Genomic DNA, 17004 nt, shown 5'->3' with positions numbered 1-17004 from the left:
TGGCAGGATTTCCTTTTTTTAATGGCTGAAATAATATTCCATTGTATCTGTATATTCCAGTCTGTATATATATACCACAACTTCTTTATCCATTCATCTCTTTTTTTTTTTTTTGCGGTACGCGGGCCTCTCACTGTTGTGGCCTCTCCCGTTGCGGAGCACAGGCTCCAGACACGCAGGCTCAGCGGCCATGGCTCACGGGCCTAGCCACTTCGCGGCATGTGGGATCTTCCCGGACCGGGGCACGAACCCGTGTCCCCTGCATCGGCAGGCAGACTCTCAACCAGTGCGCCACCAGGGAAGCCCTAAACATTTGTTTTTTTGCAGTTTGTTTGATTTGAAATCAAAATAAAGTCCACATACTGCTATTGGATGGTATGTTTCTTAAGTCTCTTAATCTATAGATTCCCTCTGTTTTTCTCTTGTAAATTATTTATTAAAGAAACCGAGTTTGTCCTGTAGACTTTCCCACGGACTAGATTTTGCTGATTGCATCCTTCAGGTATCTTTTAACTTCTCTGCTGTCTTTGGTATTTCCTGTCATTGGATCTAGAGACTTGATTAAATTGAGGCTTATTTTTGCGGTGAGGGAGAGGCAAGACTACTTTGTAGGTGGTTATCTGTTCTCTCAGGGAGGTACCTAATGTCTGATTTTGTTTGTTTTGAAGTTAGCAGCCGTTGGTATGCAGTGTGTAGATGAGTGGTCCCAGCCAGGGGTGGTTTGCCCCCCAACGGGACAGTTGTCAGTGTCTGGAGACATGTTTGGTTGTCACAGCTAACGTGGAGGGGTCTACAGACGTCTAGTGGGTAGAGGCCAGGGATGCTGCTCAGCTTCCTACAATGCACAGGACTGTCCCCACAACAAAGATTCTCCAGCCCCAAATGTCAGTGCAGTTGGAAGTGAGTAAATACAGTTTAAGTCCATTGATTCATTCAAGGTTGTGTAATGGTGACTTTGTCATTACTGCTTCATAGTATTAGTTAGAGAGTAACTGGAGCTCATCTGATACCCGCTGATTCATTCAATGGTGGAGTTCTAAAGCTTTCTCTTAAGTTATAGGCTTTCAAAAAATGAGTTGGTTACAGTGTCCCTCTGATGATGTACAGTCAGCTTTCCGTCCTCCTTCCTTTCCTTCCCTTTCCTCTTTGCCGTGTTGTTATGGACTCATGGACTTAAACTTCCTACTGTTTCAGCCCCTTGCAGTTATCGTATTGGTGATCAGATTGGCTAGTAGCCGGCTCCTGAGTCCTTTCACCTTAGTAGTCTTTGGTAATTTCCGTCATGTCTAATATGGCAAGATACTTCCAGGCTCAGACCTGGGATTAGACATTTCTTCAAGCCCTGGGTCCTTTCAGTGGGAGATGGTATTTCGAGACCACAAGCTGGGCACTGGGAGTAAGACAGTGATTTTTAGTTTTGTGAGAATTCCTATCAAACCATTCTTTTGGCCAAGATTCTAGTGGAGGCCTGATTGTCAGTTGAAGGCACTTTTAATGGTAAAATTTTAATGGTGAAATTAGTCAGTATCACATAAATCACATAAGATGATGCTCATCCTTTTGTTTTTTGAGGTGTTGTGATTGTGTTTAATGGTTGGGTTATGTTCTTGAAGCTCCTGGATAATTCAGATTGTGTAAAATCCAACACTAACTGAGAAGAATGGGCAGGTCCTCTTGTGCACCAGCTGCAGTGCTGTTGGAATATAGCAACTCATATGGCTTCTTAGCTTTGCTGTTATGCTTCTTGATGGACATTTTTAAGTGTTTGGAATTCACATTTCAAGTTTGGCACATAAAATGAGACTTTTAATATTTCAGTATATCAGATTTATATAATTCAAATGTGCAAAAATATTTGTATCTATACTAGAGGTGGCCTTAATTGATTAATGTGCGTGTTAAAAAGAAGGGCTGAAATACAGCTGTGTTTTTATGAGGCGGTGTTTGCCAGAATGTGTTGGTTTGGAAGGGCTCTGTGGTCAGATGAGTTTGGAAAAACGCTATAAATAAGCACACTGCATATTTGCACATTAAAGGCTCTGAATAAAGAAAATCTGATTAACCTAGTATTTCTTTTTTGTTTCATATAATGCAATTAACTTCCCATGGAATGCCAGATGTTCTGTAAAATACACTTTTGGAAATGCCGTTCCTGTGTAAGCTCATTCTTGTGGAGCTGCTAACCTGCAGGTTCTACGAGAAATCCCCATTACTGAGGGATCACTGAAGTGGGCGCAGCCTGGTACAGACCTGGTGCTGTCCGAATTGTTGATTAGTGACTTCCTGTCAAGTCATAAGCTTACTGTTGCATCGCATCCTTTACAGAAAATGTGAAACCTCAGAGTAACCAAATCTGGAGTGTTTATAATAGTATAAAATATATAAAGTTTTTGTGTATTTGTTATAATGATTAAAGATGAAACCTTTGGGCTTCCCTGGTGGCGCAGTGGTTGGGAGTCCGCCTGCCGATGCAGGGGACGCGGGTTCGTGCCCCGGTCCGGGAGGATCCCGCGTGCCGCGGAGCGGCTGGGCCCGTGGGCCATGGCCGCTGGGCCTGCGCGTCCGGAGCCTGAGCTCCGCAACGGGAGAGGCCACGACGGTTGCGAGGCCCGCATACTGCAAAAAAAAAAAAGATGAAACCTTTTACACACACACACACACAACACCTCTTTTCTAATACTTTATTCGTGTGGTAATAAAACCCTGTTGGTAAGACCCTAATGGTATCTTGCCATTTCTGGTTTAGTATTGTCTACAGATGAAGTTGATGAAACTGCTTAAAGACCATAGTATCTCTAACATACTGGTTTCTTTCTAGTATCCATAGATACAGTTACGAAATTACTTAATATCCTTTTTCTGTATGTCTGTCTTCAGTTTAGTATGAACTTTGTCTGTTAGGAAATTAGGGCATCATTGAGTAGTGTTTTACCTAGATAAAGTTTGTCAGTTTACTACAGACAAATTGGTAAGATGCCATATGAAGCTGAATCCTGACTACACAAATTGATTAAAGATGAAACGCCCTTATTCAAGGAAAACACATTTCTAAATGTGCAAGATTCACAGAAATATGAGAACTGTTGGCAGCCTGTATTTTTAGAAGTAGAGTACAAAATATATTTTTTAGTTTATATAGTCACGATTGCTGTTAGTAAATTCCTATAGTGACATGGTTTGACCCCTTATTTATTTTAGTTTGTTTGTCAATATGTTTTAAAAAGTTTGTTAATTTAAGCAAACTTCAGTTTAGTTTTTTTTTTTTTTTTTTGCGGTATGCGGGCCTCTCACTGTTGTGGCCCCTCCTGTTGCGGAGCACAGGCTCCGGACACGCAGGCTCAGCAGCCACGGTCATGGGCCCAGCCGCTCCATGGCATGTGGGATCTTCCTGGACCGGGGCACGAACCCGTGTCCCCTGCATCGACAGGCAGACTCTCAACCACTGCGCCACCAGGGAATCCCCCAGTTTAGTTTTTAACTAAGTTGCTGGTGACAACTTTTTTTTTTTTTGGTGGTGACAACTTTAATACACAGCTCTCTCCAGATGGCACATGTACTTTGTGTTCAGCCTTAGTGTTCAGAGCAGTGGAGAAGTAGCCCATGTTCAGTTACACATTTACTCCAAAGAGTTGCTCATCAGAATTTATGATCTTTAGTAATCAACTTAGAAAAATTTGGTTCGCATCCAAAGCAGTTAGATAGCACAATAGCTATCATGGTTATTGATACTTTCTTCTCAGAGTTGGTGTAGGTAGCAGGTAGCAAAACGTGCTGTTGATTCAGTGTTTCTTATGTTAGGTACCCCATCCCACTCTCACCCCTGCCCGCAGCTCCTCACCCACCTCCCCGAGCCCTCAAAAGGAGTAGACAGGCAGTCAAGTACATTATGTAAGTACACCTTTCCCTGTTTGAGGATCTGGATCTTTTTAGGTATGCTGTTAGTTCTTGGGCATCTACTGTTTCTAAAGACAGTTGGAAACGGCTGTGTTATTATTTTGTTGATTTCTTTAGGTTTTTTAGGACCTTGATACTGAATATATAACTCAGAAAATGATTGAAGTTTTTAGTCATCTTGTAGGATAAGAAAGGTGCCAGCTTTAGAAGTATGGTGATTGAGTCCATGTTTTTATTTTTATGGTTTAAAGAGATCATTTTTGTGATAAAACAGTCCTAATTTATTTGGAACCATCATTAGAATACGGGCTTCTTTTTGGAAAATAGCTCTCTGATTTGGATCATACATAGAATGACCTAGGAGTCCAAGAACCCTTTTATTTTAGAATAAAAAGAGGTACTATTAATAGTTATTCCTGGACAACAGGCATTAACTAATACTGCCCTTAGGCACTAAGGTGTGTGGTCCCTCTAGTCCTCGGGGACAGCAGGACTTTGACTGGGTGCATTTCAATAAGGTAATGGCCCACAGTCTTCTAATGAGTTATGTTCAGGGCTACTACTGAGAACCGCGCAGCACATTCCCTGGGTTGTTGACAGCTGGACGCAGATGAGCTGGAGTGTTGACTACTTTGTATTTTACAAACTGGAGTTCTGTGAATTATTAGCTCTTTTTAGTTATTATCAACTCTATATTATGAAATCTAATGTCCAGTTAGTGGTTGTGTTTTTTTTTAGGATTGAGTGTGGTTTTAATTAACTTGTTATGATGTTTTACAACCTCTTCAGTTCTTTATGTTGAAATAAAAATTTTTTTTGGTTTATTTTAGGCCACCAACTCTACTTGACATTTTCCAAATTTAGAAAAATTATTACATTTCATTTATGCCCTCCATTTAACATCTATCTGTTAATGACATATTTTCTAGGGAAAAATACTTGTCATAATGAAGCCTGAAGGACTGTTAAGAATAGGGAATTTCAGGGGCCCTATGTATAAAGACTTTTTGTAATGAAATATACATTATTTTCTGTTGAGACAAAGAACAGATTGGGGACAATGCATTATTAAGTAAGATGGAGTTGTCTTAGTTATGTACAATGACCTGGATATCAGTAAGTATTTTATTTGTTTGTTTTTATTTTTGGTTGTATTGGGTCTTTGTTGATGTGCGTGGGCTTTCTCTAGTTGCGGTGAGTGGAGGTTACTCTTCGTTGTGGTGCACGGGCTTCTCATTGTCGTGACTTCTCTTGTTGCAGAGCACAGGCTCTAGGCGTGTGGGCTTCAGTAGTTGTGGCATGCGGGCTCAGTAGTTGTGGCTTGTGGGCTCTAGAGTGCAGGCTCAGTAGTTGTGGCGCATGGGCTTAGTTGCTCTGTGGCATGTGGGATCTTCCCGGGCCAGGGATCGCACCCGTGCCCCTGCATTGGCAGGCGGATTCTTAACCACTGTGTCACCAGGGAAGCCCTCAGTAAGTATTATTTCAGAGTCTGCTCCAACCTTTTTGTATAGTATTATTTTTATGTGTATTAAAGGAATTAGAGAAGATAGGAAGAGAACTGTGGAGATACTAATGGAATACTAGAATGTTCTGTGTGTCTTTGTTTCTTGATCCTGGGGGGTAAGTGGGTGTGTGTGTGTATGTGTTTGGGGAGGGGTGTCGTTGAATACAGGAGAGGTTTATAAATCATTGCAATTTTCGAACCCTTGAAAAAATTCATTTTAACATTGTTCAGTTAGAGTGTTAGCAAAGGTAAGAAAATATGAAGTGCTTGTTCTTCAGGTACTGACAAGTATTGAGTAGTAACAAAAATTAAGAGCCACACAGAGGGTACTCATTCTAGGAGAACGTGAGGCTGGCTTAAGTTTAATAAGGTTTCTACATTTAGTTAGTGAACATAATGCAAGTTGATTATAGCTAATTAATAGAAAAAGTTGAGAAATGTGTTGTATTTTTTGCTTTAACATAGCTATTATTTATTATTATTATTTCTTATGCGTAACACATCTTTATAGAATAAGGTGATTGTTTTAGAACCTAATGATTTCTGTGTTAGTCATTCCCAGTCCCACGCAGGAGAAGTCAGAGCTTGGTGTGAATCTGAGAATGTGTTTCCCCTGCACCTCAGGGTATTGCTCCGCCGGGGCCGGCCCTGGCTGTCGCTCCGCCGAGCAGCATCAACAGCACAGTTGCAGCACCTGCCAGTTATAGCGCGAAGAATGAGCCCAGGGCACTCAGTGTGTTCAAACAGGAGAAACAGAAGGTTTGTTTCAGGGAGCTAACAGATAGACAAGTCTGCCAGTGTCACTGGTTATGGTGATGTGGTCACCCAGCACGTACGAGGTGTTTATTGTGTGTTGTGAAGGAATTAGAGTTGAAAATGTCAGATATGTTTAAAATTACAGTAGAACCACAGTCAGTTAAAAACCAGGCATACAAACTATTCTGTTCTAAAACAACAAATACCACACTTAATAAAATCTCAGTAGTGAGCAGGACAAATGTAAGTGGGAACATTATTATGAAATTGGTGTAATTTTCCCTGTCACTGAGATTTGGGGAGCATCCTCTAAAAAAAATGTGAACAGACCAGCAGGTGTAGCAGTAAAGGTGGGAGCTGGTGAATATCACTCTCCAGGCAAGTATTTGTGTTTATATATTTAAAAAAAAGATAAATGAGATTACTGCTTTATGTTTTCTTATCCAGTACAAATAATACTAACCCTTCTTTAACTGTCATTGTTAGTTATTTACAGTGCCCCAGGGTAGGAGAATTTGTGGCAGAAGCCCTAAAGATCTTAGGTCATATTTGAATTTATTCATGTCTCCGTGTGTGTGTGTGTGTGTGTGTGTGTGTGTGTGTATGTGTATGTACACTTAACATTCACTCAAGTGCAATGCCAGCGCATCAGTAGATGACAGTGACCTCCTGGTGGTGTCCTGGGTGCTATATGATTCCCTTTCTCATTTCCTGCTTCTTGGGAGCTCCGGGAACCCCACAGTTTGAACAGGCTGCTGATACTTTGATTTGGCTTTGCAGGGAATGTGTATACTAAGGCTTAAACAAAACCTGATCCTCTATCTAAATGTCTGATACTTTTACAATTTTGTGATTTTAGTTATTTACTTCTGGGAATCATGATCCTAGAGAAAAAGAGTAAGTGGGTTGTTCAGAGTGAAAATATATCTTCGGTAACTTTATTATTCAAATACTACCTCTTCCCAGTTAAGGCCTTACTCAGGCCTTCTGACAGTTTCCTGCTGTGGCTCTTGGCCTTGCCTTTTACCTCCCTGTAATACACTTGATCCCTTACTCTTAACAGGAGTTACGAGAATGTAGCCTTGTGTTTACATTCTTTGGCTCCTTTGTCCATCCCAAGGCTTCAATGCAAAAACCGAATTTGCCTTGTAAATATATTTCCTTTTCTGAACAGTCCCAAAGTCCTCGCTTTTTCTAATTACCCCCAAAAGGAATAATTTAGAATATTGGAACTGAAATTCTAAAGGTTGTTTAAAAAAAAGTGCAGAAGTAAATTCAACTTATAGATAGGAGATTACTGCAGGTAGGCTAAATAATATAAAAGAGTGGAAAATGTACGAGATACCGTGTTTTCTCTTATCTCGATACCATGGGCTGACCGTCGAGTCTGTTCTGAGTTGCAGTGTTAGATATAATGTGCGTGCAGTGTCACTCCTCAGCTGCCTCAGAATCAGAGCGTGTCAAGTCCCTCCAGTTTGCTTGTTCCATGGTTCTCAGAACAGCCAGTCTCCTCTTTCGGGACCAGTCTGAAGCAGCTCTCAAGGAACACGCTGTTTTTCTGGAGCCAAACCTCACCGTGGCGCTCCTGAAGGGAAGCCTGTAGCTGTCTCAGCAGCCTTAGTGTTCCCACCAGGCTCCCCAGCTTGTCTCCGCACCTGTGACTCTCCCCCCACCCCACCCCCTTTAACCACCGCCCAGGTAGCTTATACATGGTTCTACTTAAATTAATTAATCAATCAATAAATTAGATTTTTTTGCCTCTGCTCTGTATGTTGCCTGGTTTGTAGGGGCCTAAATGGTCGTGAGCACGTGGGGTAAGTGGGTTTACTCAGCGTGACTGTTGTGTGACTTGCTTGGCTTACTTTGGACAAGCGTTTAGGCTTCACTGTTCTCATTTGCACTCTCGTCTTAACATTTATGCTCCACAGATTGGTTATGACATTTCTTCTCCTTTTTCTTGTAAAAGCAATATATCTACATTAAGGAAAATTTTCAATAAAAAGAGAAATCTAATTCTGCCACCATGAGAAGATATTGATTGACATGTTAATTAAAATCCCAGAGTGGGAAGCTACCCATCAAATGTCTAACAAGAGTGAAATGTTGAAGTAATTTTGGTAAGGCACAGAATAGAATATTTAATGACATCGTGTCATTTAAAATGATAATTAGAAGATGTACATATAAATGAATAAAGATTAAAAAGTTACATGTATGCTGATTTTATAAAATATGCATAGGAAAGAGAATATTAGAAGATAATATATAAATAATAGTTATTTTAGGTTGATGAGAGAATGGGAGGTAATTCCCTTTCTCCCTCTCGTAATTCTCAATTTTCTGGAATTTCAAGAATTTGTTTAAAAATAAAAAGCCAATTGTGAAGAGTTTGATGATTCCTCATTCTAATTTTTTTTGTCTTCACTTTTTGGCCTTTTGTATCTCCTCGTAATTCCTTAGTCACCTTTCTGGTATGAGTGTGATATTTTCCCCCAAACCTAAAGATTGCTGAGTTGCCATGTTGTTGACTGTTCGTCTTCACAGAGGAAGGCCATGTGCCATTCTGGTTCCCAGAAGCTGGACTAGTTCTAGGTTGGAAAGTGCACACTTGAGAAGTCATTTTGAAATGAATTCTAATTACTGTTAAGGAAGAGGATAGGAAAAGAAATTGGTGGAGAGCAGAAACATCTGAAACAGGATTTGTAAGAGTACGATGAGATTGGTTGGGACGGGGAGGACAGAGTGGAGAACAAGAGGCTCGCACAGGAAGCACAGTGCCGGATGGTGAAGCAGGCTTCCTAAAACCCGTCACAGTGGGGACGCTTCTGAAGAGAAGTGGGAAAATCTGAATGATGAAAGCGGTTTATACCTTTCTTTTTGAAAAATTAAATTTTTAGCAAGTAAAATTTTAATTAAAGACAAGAATAGTGCTAGTCCTGTTAGGGAGCTGGTGAAGGCAGAGATGAGATTCTGGTGGATGGGTGTTGAGTTGAGGCTCAGGGATGCTTAGGCCCTGCCCTGTGCCTTTCTCTCCATGCCTTTGCCACTAGTTCCAATGGGTGAGTGCTGGCAGGAGTTAAGATTTGGGGGCTCATAATTTTAAAGGTGCCTGAGTACCACTGTGGTTCCACATTGAGTTTCATGAGTTAAAGCAGGTAGTGTTACTAATGATTTGAAGGGATCGTTTATATTTGAGTTTAAAGTCGTGAAGTGGACTCCCTCCCCTCTTTTTTTCCCCATGATACATGTTTGTGTTCGTCATCTCCCCTTCGGTGCTCATATCCTTCAGTTATTTTTCCCCATGAATAGAAGTTAGGTTTTCTTTCAAGTGTTTTTCTTAGGTAGTCTCCTGCTTTCATTGTGTGTTTGCAATAACACCCCCCCTTCCCTCCAGAACCCCATTTGAATTGCAGAGTCAGAGCACTGAAAATGAACTTCATGTTTGGATTTTGGTTGGCATCACTCAGCATACTTATTGAGTAACTACTGTTGGCCACAGTGCTGGGTTTAGGGGTAAATGCAAAGAGGAATGGCTCTTGCTTTACCCAGGCTTTGAAGCATTGTAGGAAAGAACACCAAAAGTACAGTGTTGTGCTGTGTGCTCAGTGCTCTGGTGGAGGTAAGTGCACAGGGTGGCGGGCGCAGAGGAGGGGTGGTTCACGTGCTTTGACCTCGCTGACTGCTGGTGTTTACTGCTGTCGTCCTGTGCAGTTGTTCACAGGTGACCGGGCATTGGGTATTTAAAAAACTTTTTAATAATGAAATTGAAAACTGTCAAAACTTTGCATGTAAATAATTTCTTGGAGATGGATGTTTGGAGTTTAAGTTGTTTAAAAACTTGTAAGGAGAGTTAGTCAGTTGAAAAACGCCCCGCCCGTTGTCTTTGTGCTGCAGAACGACATTGAACCCAGCAAAGCCGTTCCCCTGAACGCTGCGAAGCAGGACGGGCCCGTGCCAAAGCCACACAGTGTTTCCCTCAATGATACTGAGACGAGGAAGCTCATGGAAGAGTGCAAGAGGCTCCAGGGAGAGATGATGAAGCTATCGGAAGAAAACCGACACCTGAGAGTAAGTGCTCGCTCCTGGGAAAGGAACTTGATTGCAGTGAAGGCAGCGGGGAGGTGAACGTTGTTGGGCCATTTTGTCTGTCAGCTTTTACATTTACCCTTTTTCAGTTTTCTCCTTTTCCCCAATTTGCTTCTGTCCTGGCCTTGGCTCCCCGCCAGCCTCTTCTTACACTTGGGCGGTGGCTTCTTCTGTCCCGTGCTCCCTTCCCAGCAGCTGGCCTGGGTGTTGGGGTCTGGCCGTGGCCTTGCTGGCTCCCTCTCTCGCTTGTGCAGTCTTCGCATTCTGGGCCCTGGTCCTGTCACCTGCTGCAGCAGTGCTGTCCCCAGACGGGCACCCCGTTGTCCAGGGTGCTTGAAATGTGCTTAGTTGGAATTAAGATGTGCTGTGAGTGACATAGTGCCAAAAATAACCAAAAAAACCTCTTTTTTTCGTATTGTTACATGTTGAAATAATATTTTGGTTATATTGGATTGAATAAAGTATATCATTAAAATTTTGCCAATTTTTTGTACCTTTTTAAATGTGCTGTTAGAAGATTTAAAACTCCATGTAGGGCACCCATTGGAAGTGCCTCTCCAGGTCGTGTCAGTCAGCACTGGGCTGGGGGTCCTGGAGGAGCCTCCTCTGCTATAGCAGGAGCACTTCCCTCCGAGGGCGGCCCGGCGCCCTGCCCTGCCCACGTGGCATGCACACACGCACACACGTCTCATGGTGCTCGGTTCTCATCACCTTGTCAGTATGACCTTTTCTGGGACTCTCTTCCCCTGAAAAGAAAAGAGAAGCAGTCTTGGAATGCTGCCTCCTCTGTTTCCAGGCTACCGCTTACCTCTTCTGGCTCCCATTTGTCCGTCTCCCTCCGGCGGGCTGGGGTGTCTCGGAGGCAGGGGCTGTGTTCACCGCCTCTGCGTTCACGGCACATGTGCACAGCGTTCATTCACATTTGAGTGAGTGAGCAATGGGCTGTGGGATAGTGTGGAATTTACTAATATTTCAAGACCTGAAGACCTTTAAGTTGCTTTTTGAGGCTTTGTTTGAAGCTTTTCATGTCAAAGTAGATAGTATTGATACTAAAATGTACTTAAAGTAAATAAGCTAAATTGTGGGATGTCATCTACATCTGATTATCTCATAGCCTGTGGAAACTACACTCTGAATCAAAGGCACTATGTCTTGGCTTGATGTGCTGAGACGGCTTTTCAGGCTGTTTCTTCCTATTCCACAGCCCCGCCGCAGAGGCCCCTGCCCCCAGCGCCTGTCTGGAGAGTGGAGAGGTGGTCTCATGTTAGACCCACACCCACGCCCTGTGGAGTTTTAAGGGTGCTGTTTTTTGTTACTTTTCCTTTATGTGCCATGACTTCCTCAGTCCTGTATGTGATGGAAGACGTGCTCCTCAGTGTACTGAGAGCCACGGCCCGTCTCCTGGCTGGGAGGGAGAAGTGCCTGGGTCGGGCCGGGCTGGGGAGATAGGTGATAAGATTGATTCCCGGTCCCGACTCTTTATGGACTAACGTTCTGTAGATGTTATTTGAAAAAGCGTTCTGCTGTTTAAAAGAGAAAACAAAAGAACCTTGAAGACCACTGGTTTACAGAGTCAACTTCTGGACCTTTAACAGTTCACACTAAGGCTCATCATCGCTGGTTGCCAGGTTGACTTCCTTGAGGGGTCTCATCACTGCCCTTTACGTTCCGCAGCCCTGGCCTTCTTCATCCAGCCTGTGCATCGGAATCTGCTGTGAGCTCTTAAACACACGTGTTCAGGCCCTCCCGAGACCCCGGGAGGCAGAATCACCTGGAGTAGCTTTTAAAGTTCTTGCCGGGACTGAGCATCATTGTTCTGTCCACACGGGACTAATAAGAACAAGACCCAAACCCGCAAACCCTCAGAAAATCCAGTCATGCAAATAAAACAGCATGACGTCAGGTGCACTCTTCCCCTGGGTGTTATTAGTGCACACACTAGAGGAACGAATCAGTGTGAGAAAGTAAACAGGAGCTTGTGCTGAGGAGGTGAAAGCCTGCCCCGTATTCATCTGGTTGGGATGATGGACCAGGTAAAGCCCTGCCTAGGTAAACCGGTGTCAGTATTTTCCCCAAGGTCATTCTGCAGCTGGTAAAGTGTCATAACAACCTCCTGCTTAGAGTGACTGCTGTCCTGTTACTGAGAAACCTGGTCCCCTAAAGTCACAGACTGACTGTCAGAAACTTCGCTGGGTGAGGCTGTGTCAGTCAGCACGGAGCAGCCACCTGGTCTGGAGGATGGGAGTCACTGTGATGGCAGAGAAGCGGCCTCCCTTTCTGGTCCAGTTGCAGAGCCTCAGGTGCGGGGCTCTGCCTACAGCATCCCACCCCTGTTGTATTTGTAGTTTCCAAGGAAACGATTCTGTCTCTCCTCTACAGTCCAGACTCTGGTGCTGACCCCTTTACACAAAGACCTCCTGCTTTGCTTTGAGCACATTGAAACGCTGCGTTTAAATTCCATCCTGCACTCCCCCTCCCCAGTCCTGTAGAGTCCTGTCTCTTCCCTGCGCTCTGCTGTGTGGGGCCCTGCTTGTGGCAGGTCAGACTAATGACCTAACTTTGTTTCTGGTGGTCTTTGGCTGATGGAGTCCAGCGTGAAGATGCTGTCGGCCACCTTGGGGAAAGTGCGCGCGTAGAATTCTTCTTTAATTGTGTTAATTTTAGTGGGATTTTTCCTTCTGTGTAAATAGAACTGTAGCTGATTTTTCAGTTTTTTAGGAGTATATTTCTTGGCTCTAGTTTTTAAAATCAGCATTATTGAGGTATAATTTACATTCCATGAAGACACCCGTTGCGAGTGTACAGTTCAGTGATTTTTTTTTTTAGTAAATTTATGGAATGTGCAGCCATCACTGGAATCAGGTTTTAGACTGTTTGTATCACCCTAGAAAGTTTCCTTAGGCTGGGTAGCAGCTCGTCCCTGCTCTTGCCCCCAGTCGCATGCATACTGACCTGCCTTTTGTCTGTATATTTGTAGCTCACTAGTTGTATGAATATTTGTTTTTAAAACCTCTTTTTGTGCATATATTTTTTCTAGGATGAAGGCTTAAGGCTCAGAAAGGTAGCACATTCGGATAAACCTGGATCCACCTCAGCTGCATCGTTCAGAGATAATGTCACCAGTCCTCTTCCTTCACTTCTTGTTGTAATTGCAGCCATTTTCATTGGATTCTTTCTAGGGAAATTCATCTTGTAGAGTGAAGCATGCAGAGTGCTATTTCTTTTTTTTTCTCTTGACCAGAAAAAGATTTGTTTACCTACCATCTCACTGGTAGTGTGGCCCACAGTGACCATTCTTTGTGTGTACAGCGTCATATAGGCCTCGCCTGTAACAGTCTCACGGTTAGAAACACAGTAAGAGCAGAGTGTTGGGCTCCCGGACAGCGTGAACGTCACCAGACCATCCCTAGCAGGTGTCATTGCACATTCAGTCCTTTATGAAATTCATAAATAAAGAATTGTTCTTTCTTTGTGGTTTTAATAAGAGTTCAAGAATTGTTCAGAGTCTTGTAAATGTTATTTTAATAATCCCTTTAAATTTTATCTGTTGCTGTTACCTCTTGAAATATGATTTATTTAGATTGCTAATCCCACTCATTCAGGAAATGCCAAGAGGTATTCTGTGGGGAAATGGTGCCTCTTACAGTGTAAATTTTCTCCTTTACCTTTGCTAATATCATGGCAGAATTTTTCTTATCCCTTGTGAGGCAGTTGTTGACTGAGTTTTTCATCCTTCCAACCCTGTCCCATGGTATTTAACACAAAAATAATAAAACTGTTAACAGATTCTTGCTCGATAGCTTGTGTTTGTCGTGTCATTAGATGGGATGCCAGGGAGTGTGCTGTGTGGTGATCTGGGTTATAAAATGCGTAATTTATCTCATGGAAACCCTTGCGGATATTAGAGTATTTGTGGTTCAAAGTCCTCATTCTTTTAAGGAAAGGAATTGATAAAATTTCAGGCCATTTTTGGAGTTTTGGAAGATCATAATCCATTTGTCCTCAAGATAATATAAAACAAGCAAAATACCATGAGTATAAAAGTGCTGTAATTTCAGTCAGTTTACATGTCTGCCCTGTGGCTCTATTGTGTTTAATTTATCCTATTCTTAATAGGTTCTTTTAGTGTCTTCTCAAGAAAGACTGATTCTCCTTGATTCTAGTCACTGCTTTTTGACCAGCCTAAGAATTCCTTTTATTTTATAACATTTGATAATAATAGTTAAAAGTAGGTTTTTTCCCATCCAGTTTGACACGCACAGTAATTTCCATTATGGAAATTTGGTATTACTGAGTAAACCTTGGGAATTCCTTTGTGAAAAATGACCTTATGCTTTGCAGATCTCTACGTCAACCACGTGAAATATGTTTGCACTATAAGTGCGTGACGGTCTGGCGTACTTTCCTGTACTTAGTCTTATGTCTCATTTAGTTAATCTGTGTTGGCATAGAAAGTTTTGGAACCAGAAAAAATAGATTCACTTTTTCTACTAAGTACAGTCTAATACAAGCGAATTTTGAAAATAGGTGTTGGTTTTGTGAAAGATGCACTTATATTTGAAAGGGAAATTGGACTCTGGGACTTGACATGGTGCAGTGAAGTATGTTGGCCCCAGGTCTGTGTGTACCTTTCATAATGGAGTGAGATGCTCTGAAGTATTTTGGTTGCATTTTCATTTCAAGTATGTTTTGAACTCGTCAGAGCCCGTGTACTGTGGTGTTGCGCTGTATGTTATCTTCTAGAAAACCCCTTGCTTGAGTGCAAGAGTAAGAACAAGGGCACGTCTTCCCCTCACGTGCTGCAGGTGCTGCCTGGCGCCGTCACTGTAAAAGCTCCTTCCCGCTCGGGTACCTGGGAAAGCGGCCAGCAAGCCTTGCACTTCCGTCCCTCCGTGCAGTCACTAATGCCTCGATTTCAGTCTCTGTATAATCAGCATTAGTGGTGATGAGCATCCGGCTTGAGATTTCGTAGCTATCAGCTTTTAAACAGTTTAAGTTCTCAGAAATTTAGTGGAAGCCTGTTTTATGGGAATGCTCCTTAGAGTTCATTTTGTTCACCCTCTTTGTTTTATAGTTGAGGGATGTGAGGCCTTCACGAGAGCTCAGAGAACTTTCCTCCTGTCTCACAAGGGCAGAGGCAGGGCTGGACCTGAAACCTGTTCTCCTGACTCTAGCTCAGTGTCTGTTTCTGGTAACTTTGTGGGAAAAAATGTACCCCAGTTTGATACGACTGAATAGTGGACGTAAGATGCTCAGAGTGTGAGATTTCCTGTCATAAGACTGTACCACAGGCAGCTGTGGAATAGTCTCATGCACGTGTCTGGTTTTCGTGTTTAGGCTAGAAATCCCCCCTCCCAATTGGAAATAAATAAATGCATTTTTAGGTAGGCATTTCACAAGATGCATAATGCAGTAGTTGGTCTTGAGCTGGAATGTAGTCTGGGTGTTGTCTGCAACATAAAGTCCACATGGGCTTCTTTACTGCTTTACGTAGCAGGACACGCTCCGACTGTTCAGGAGACTCAACTGCTGTACGAAATGTGATCAAATTATTTTACTACCGACAGAGTCCAACTGTATTAATTGACTGGTAATATACAGATTAAACTGTTCGTCTTCATTCCTTACGTTTACATGTTCAGAAAGTTTCGCGTTGTCTGCCTGCTTACTTGTCAGTGTCAGCATGAGGGAAATACACCGTTTGCCATCACTGAAGCCACAACCAAGTAATTAAGGCCTTGAAGTTCTTACCTGACACTAAATGCACTACCTTCCTTCGTTCTTTCTATAACTAGTGTACCTTAATTTTGCCCATTCTTGTATTTACAAGAGACAAATTTAAGAATTGTATTCTGAGTGTGCAGTATGTTACCTTAACAAAAAGAAGAAATGACACTTGGAGAAAAATATGTATCAAATTTGGAAGTTCTCGTCAGAGAAAAATAATATTCTTAATTTCTCCTTCAGTTATCTTAGTTCAGAATATGCCACTTTGAAAACAGCCTTTATCAATAAGATAAAAAATACAGTTCCTTATAGGGTATATCCCCCAATTTTAATCTTCTGCCAGTTTGAAAACATTCAAGTACTAGTTTTCCCAGAGCTTTGCACATTCCTTTCAGTGATTTTGGTATGTGCATAGATTTTAAAAAATTCACCTTTACGAGAATTAGGGAAAGTCCAGTTTTACCATATGGAAAAACAACAAAATAAGGTAAATAAGTGATCTTCATATTCTAGCTTTCAAAGGAAAATAAACTACTGTGTGAATAAATAAACTTTAAAAATGTGGTGAAGTGTCATTTTCCTTTCTGAAAAGCAACGAAAAGGAATTTGGTTTCAACAGACGATGCTGATGTGTGTATTTATGTTCTGTCAGGTAGTAACAGCCGGTCACTGGGACCCGGGTCCCGCTGGCAGGTGGTCTTTTCTTAGTGACCTGGAAGTTAAGGGCTCTTTGGTAGGACATGGGGACACCTGCTGCTTCAGTTCCACACTTGAGAGCCCACCTTGGTAGAAGCTGTGCTTCTGGAGAGTTCTGTGCAGGAACAGTGGCCTCTTGGGAATGCCCAGCCTGCAGGAACTGGTGCAGAGAAGTTTGAACATCATCCTTGAAGGGAAAGAAAGTTCTAGCTTCCTACATTTCTGCTTGTAGAAATAATGATATGTGCATCTTAGGGAATTCAGAAAATAGTTTATAAAAAATAAATGCTAAACTGCATCGGTTTTTATGAACATTTATTTCCTTATAATACTGGTGTTCT

The 17004-nt window shown here is 42.3% G+C and overlaps 1 protein-coding gene across 1 annotated transcript in view; it reads left to right on the top strand.

Annotated features, from left to right (window-relative positions):
* The window catches only part of VAPA (VAMP associated protein A), a 37565-nt gene extending 23526 nt beyond the window's left edge, over positions 1–14039 (top strand). Inside the window, exons 5-6 of the mRNA XM_082667400.1 lie at positions 10049–10222; positions 13278–14039. Of these exons, the coding sequence (XP_082523526.1) occupies positions 10049–10222; positions 13278–13436 (333 nt within the window). The 3' untranslated portion in view covers positions 13437–14039. The remainder of the gene's footprint in view (positions 1–10048; positions 10223–13277) is intronic.
* Positions 14040–17004: the final 2965 nt, after the last annotated feature.

This window comes from Grampus griseus (genome assembly GCF_964374135.1).
Source record: "Grampus griseus genome assembly, chromosome: 12".
NCBI lineage: Eukaryota > Metazoa > Chordata > Mammalia > Artiodactyla > Delphinidae > Grampus > Grampus griseus.
Note: the sequence above shows the minus strand (reverse complement) of the source record. Positions and strands in the feature narration are given on the sequence as shown.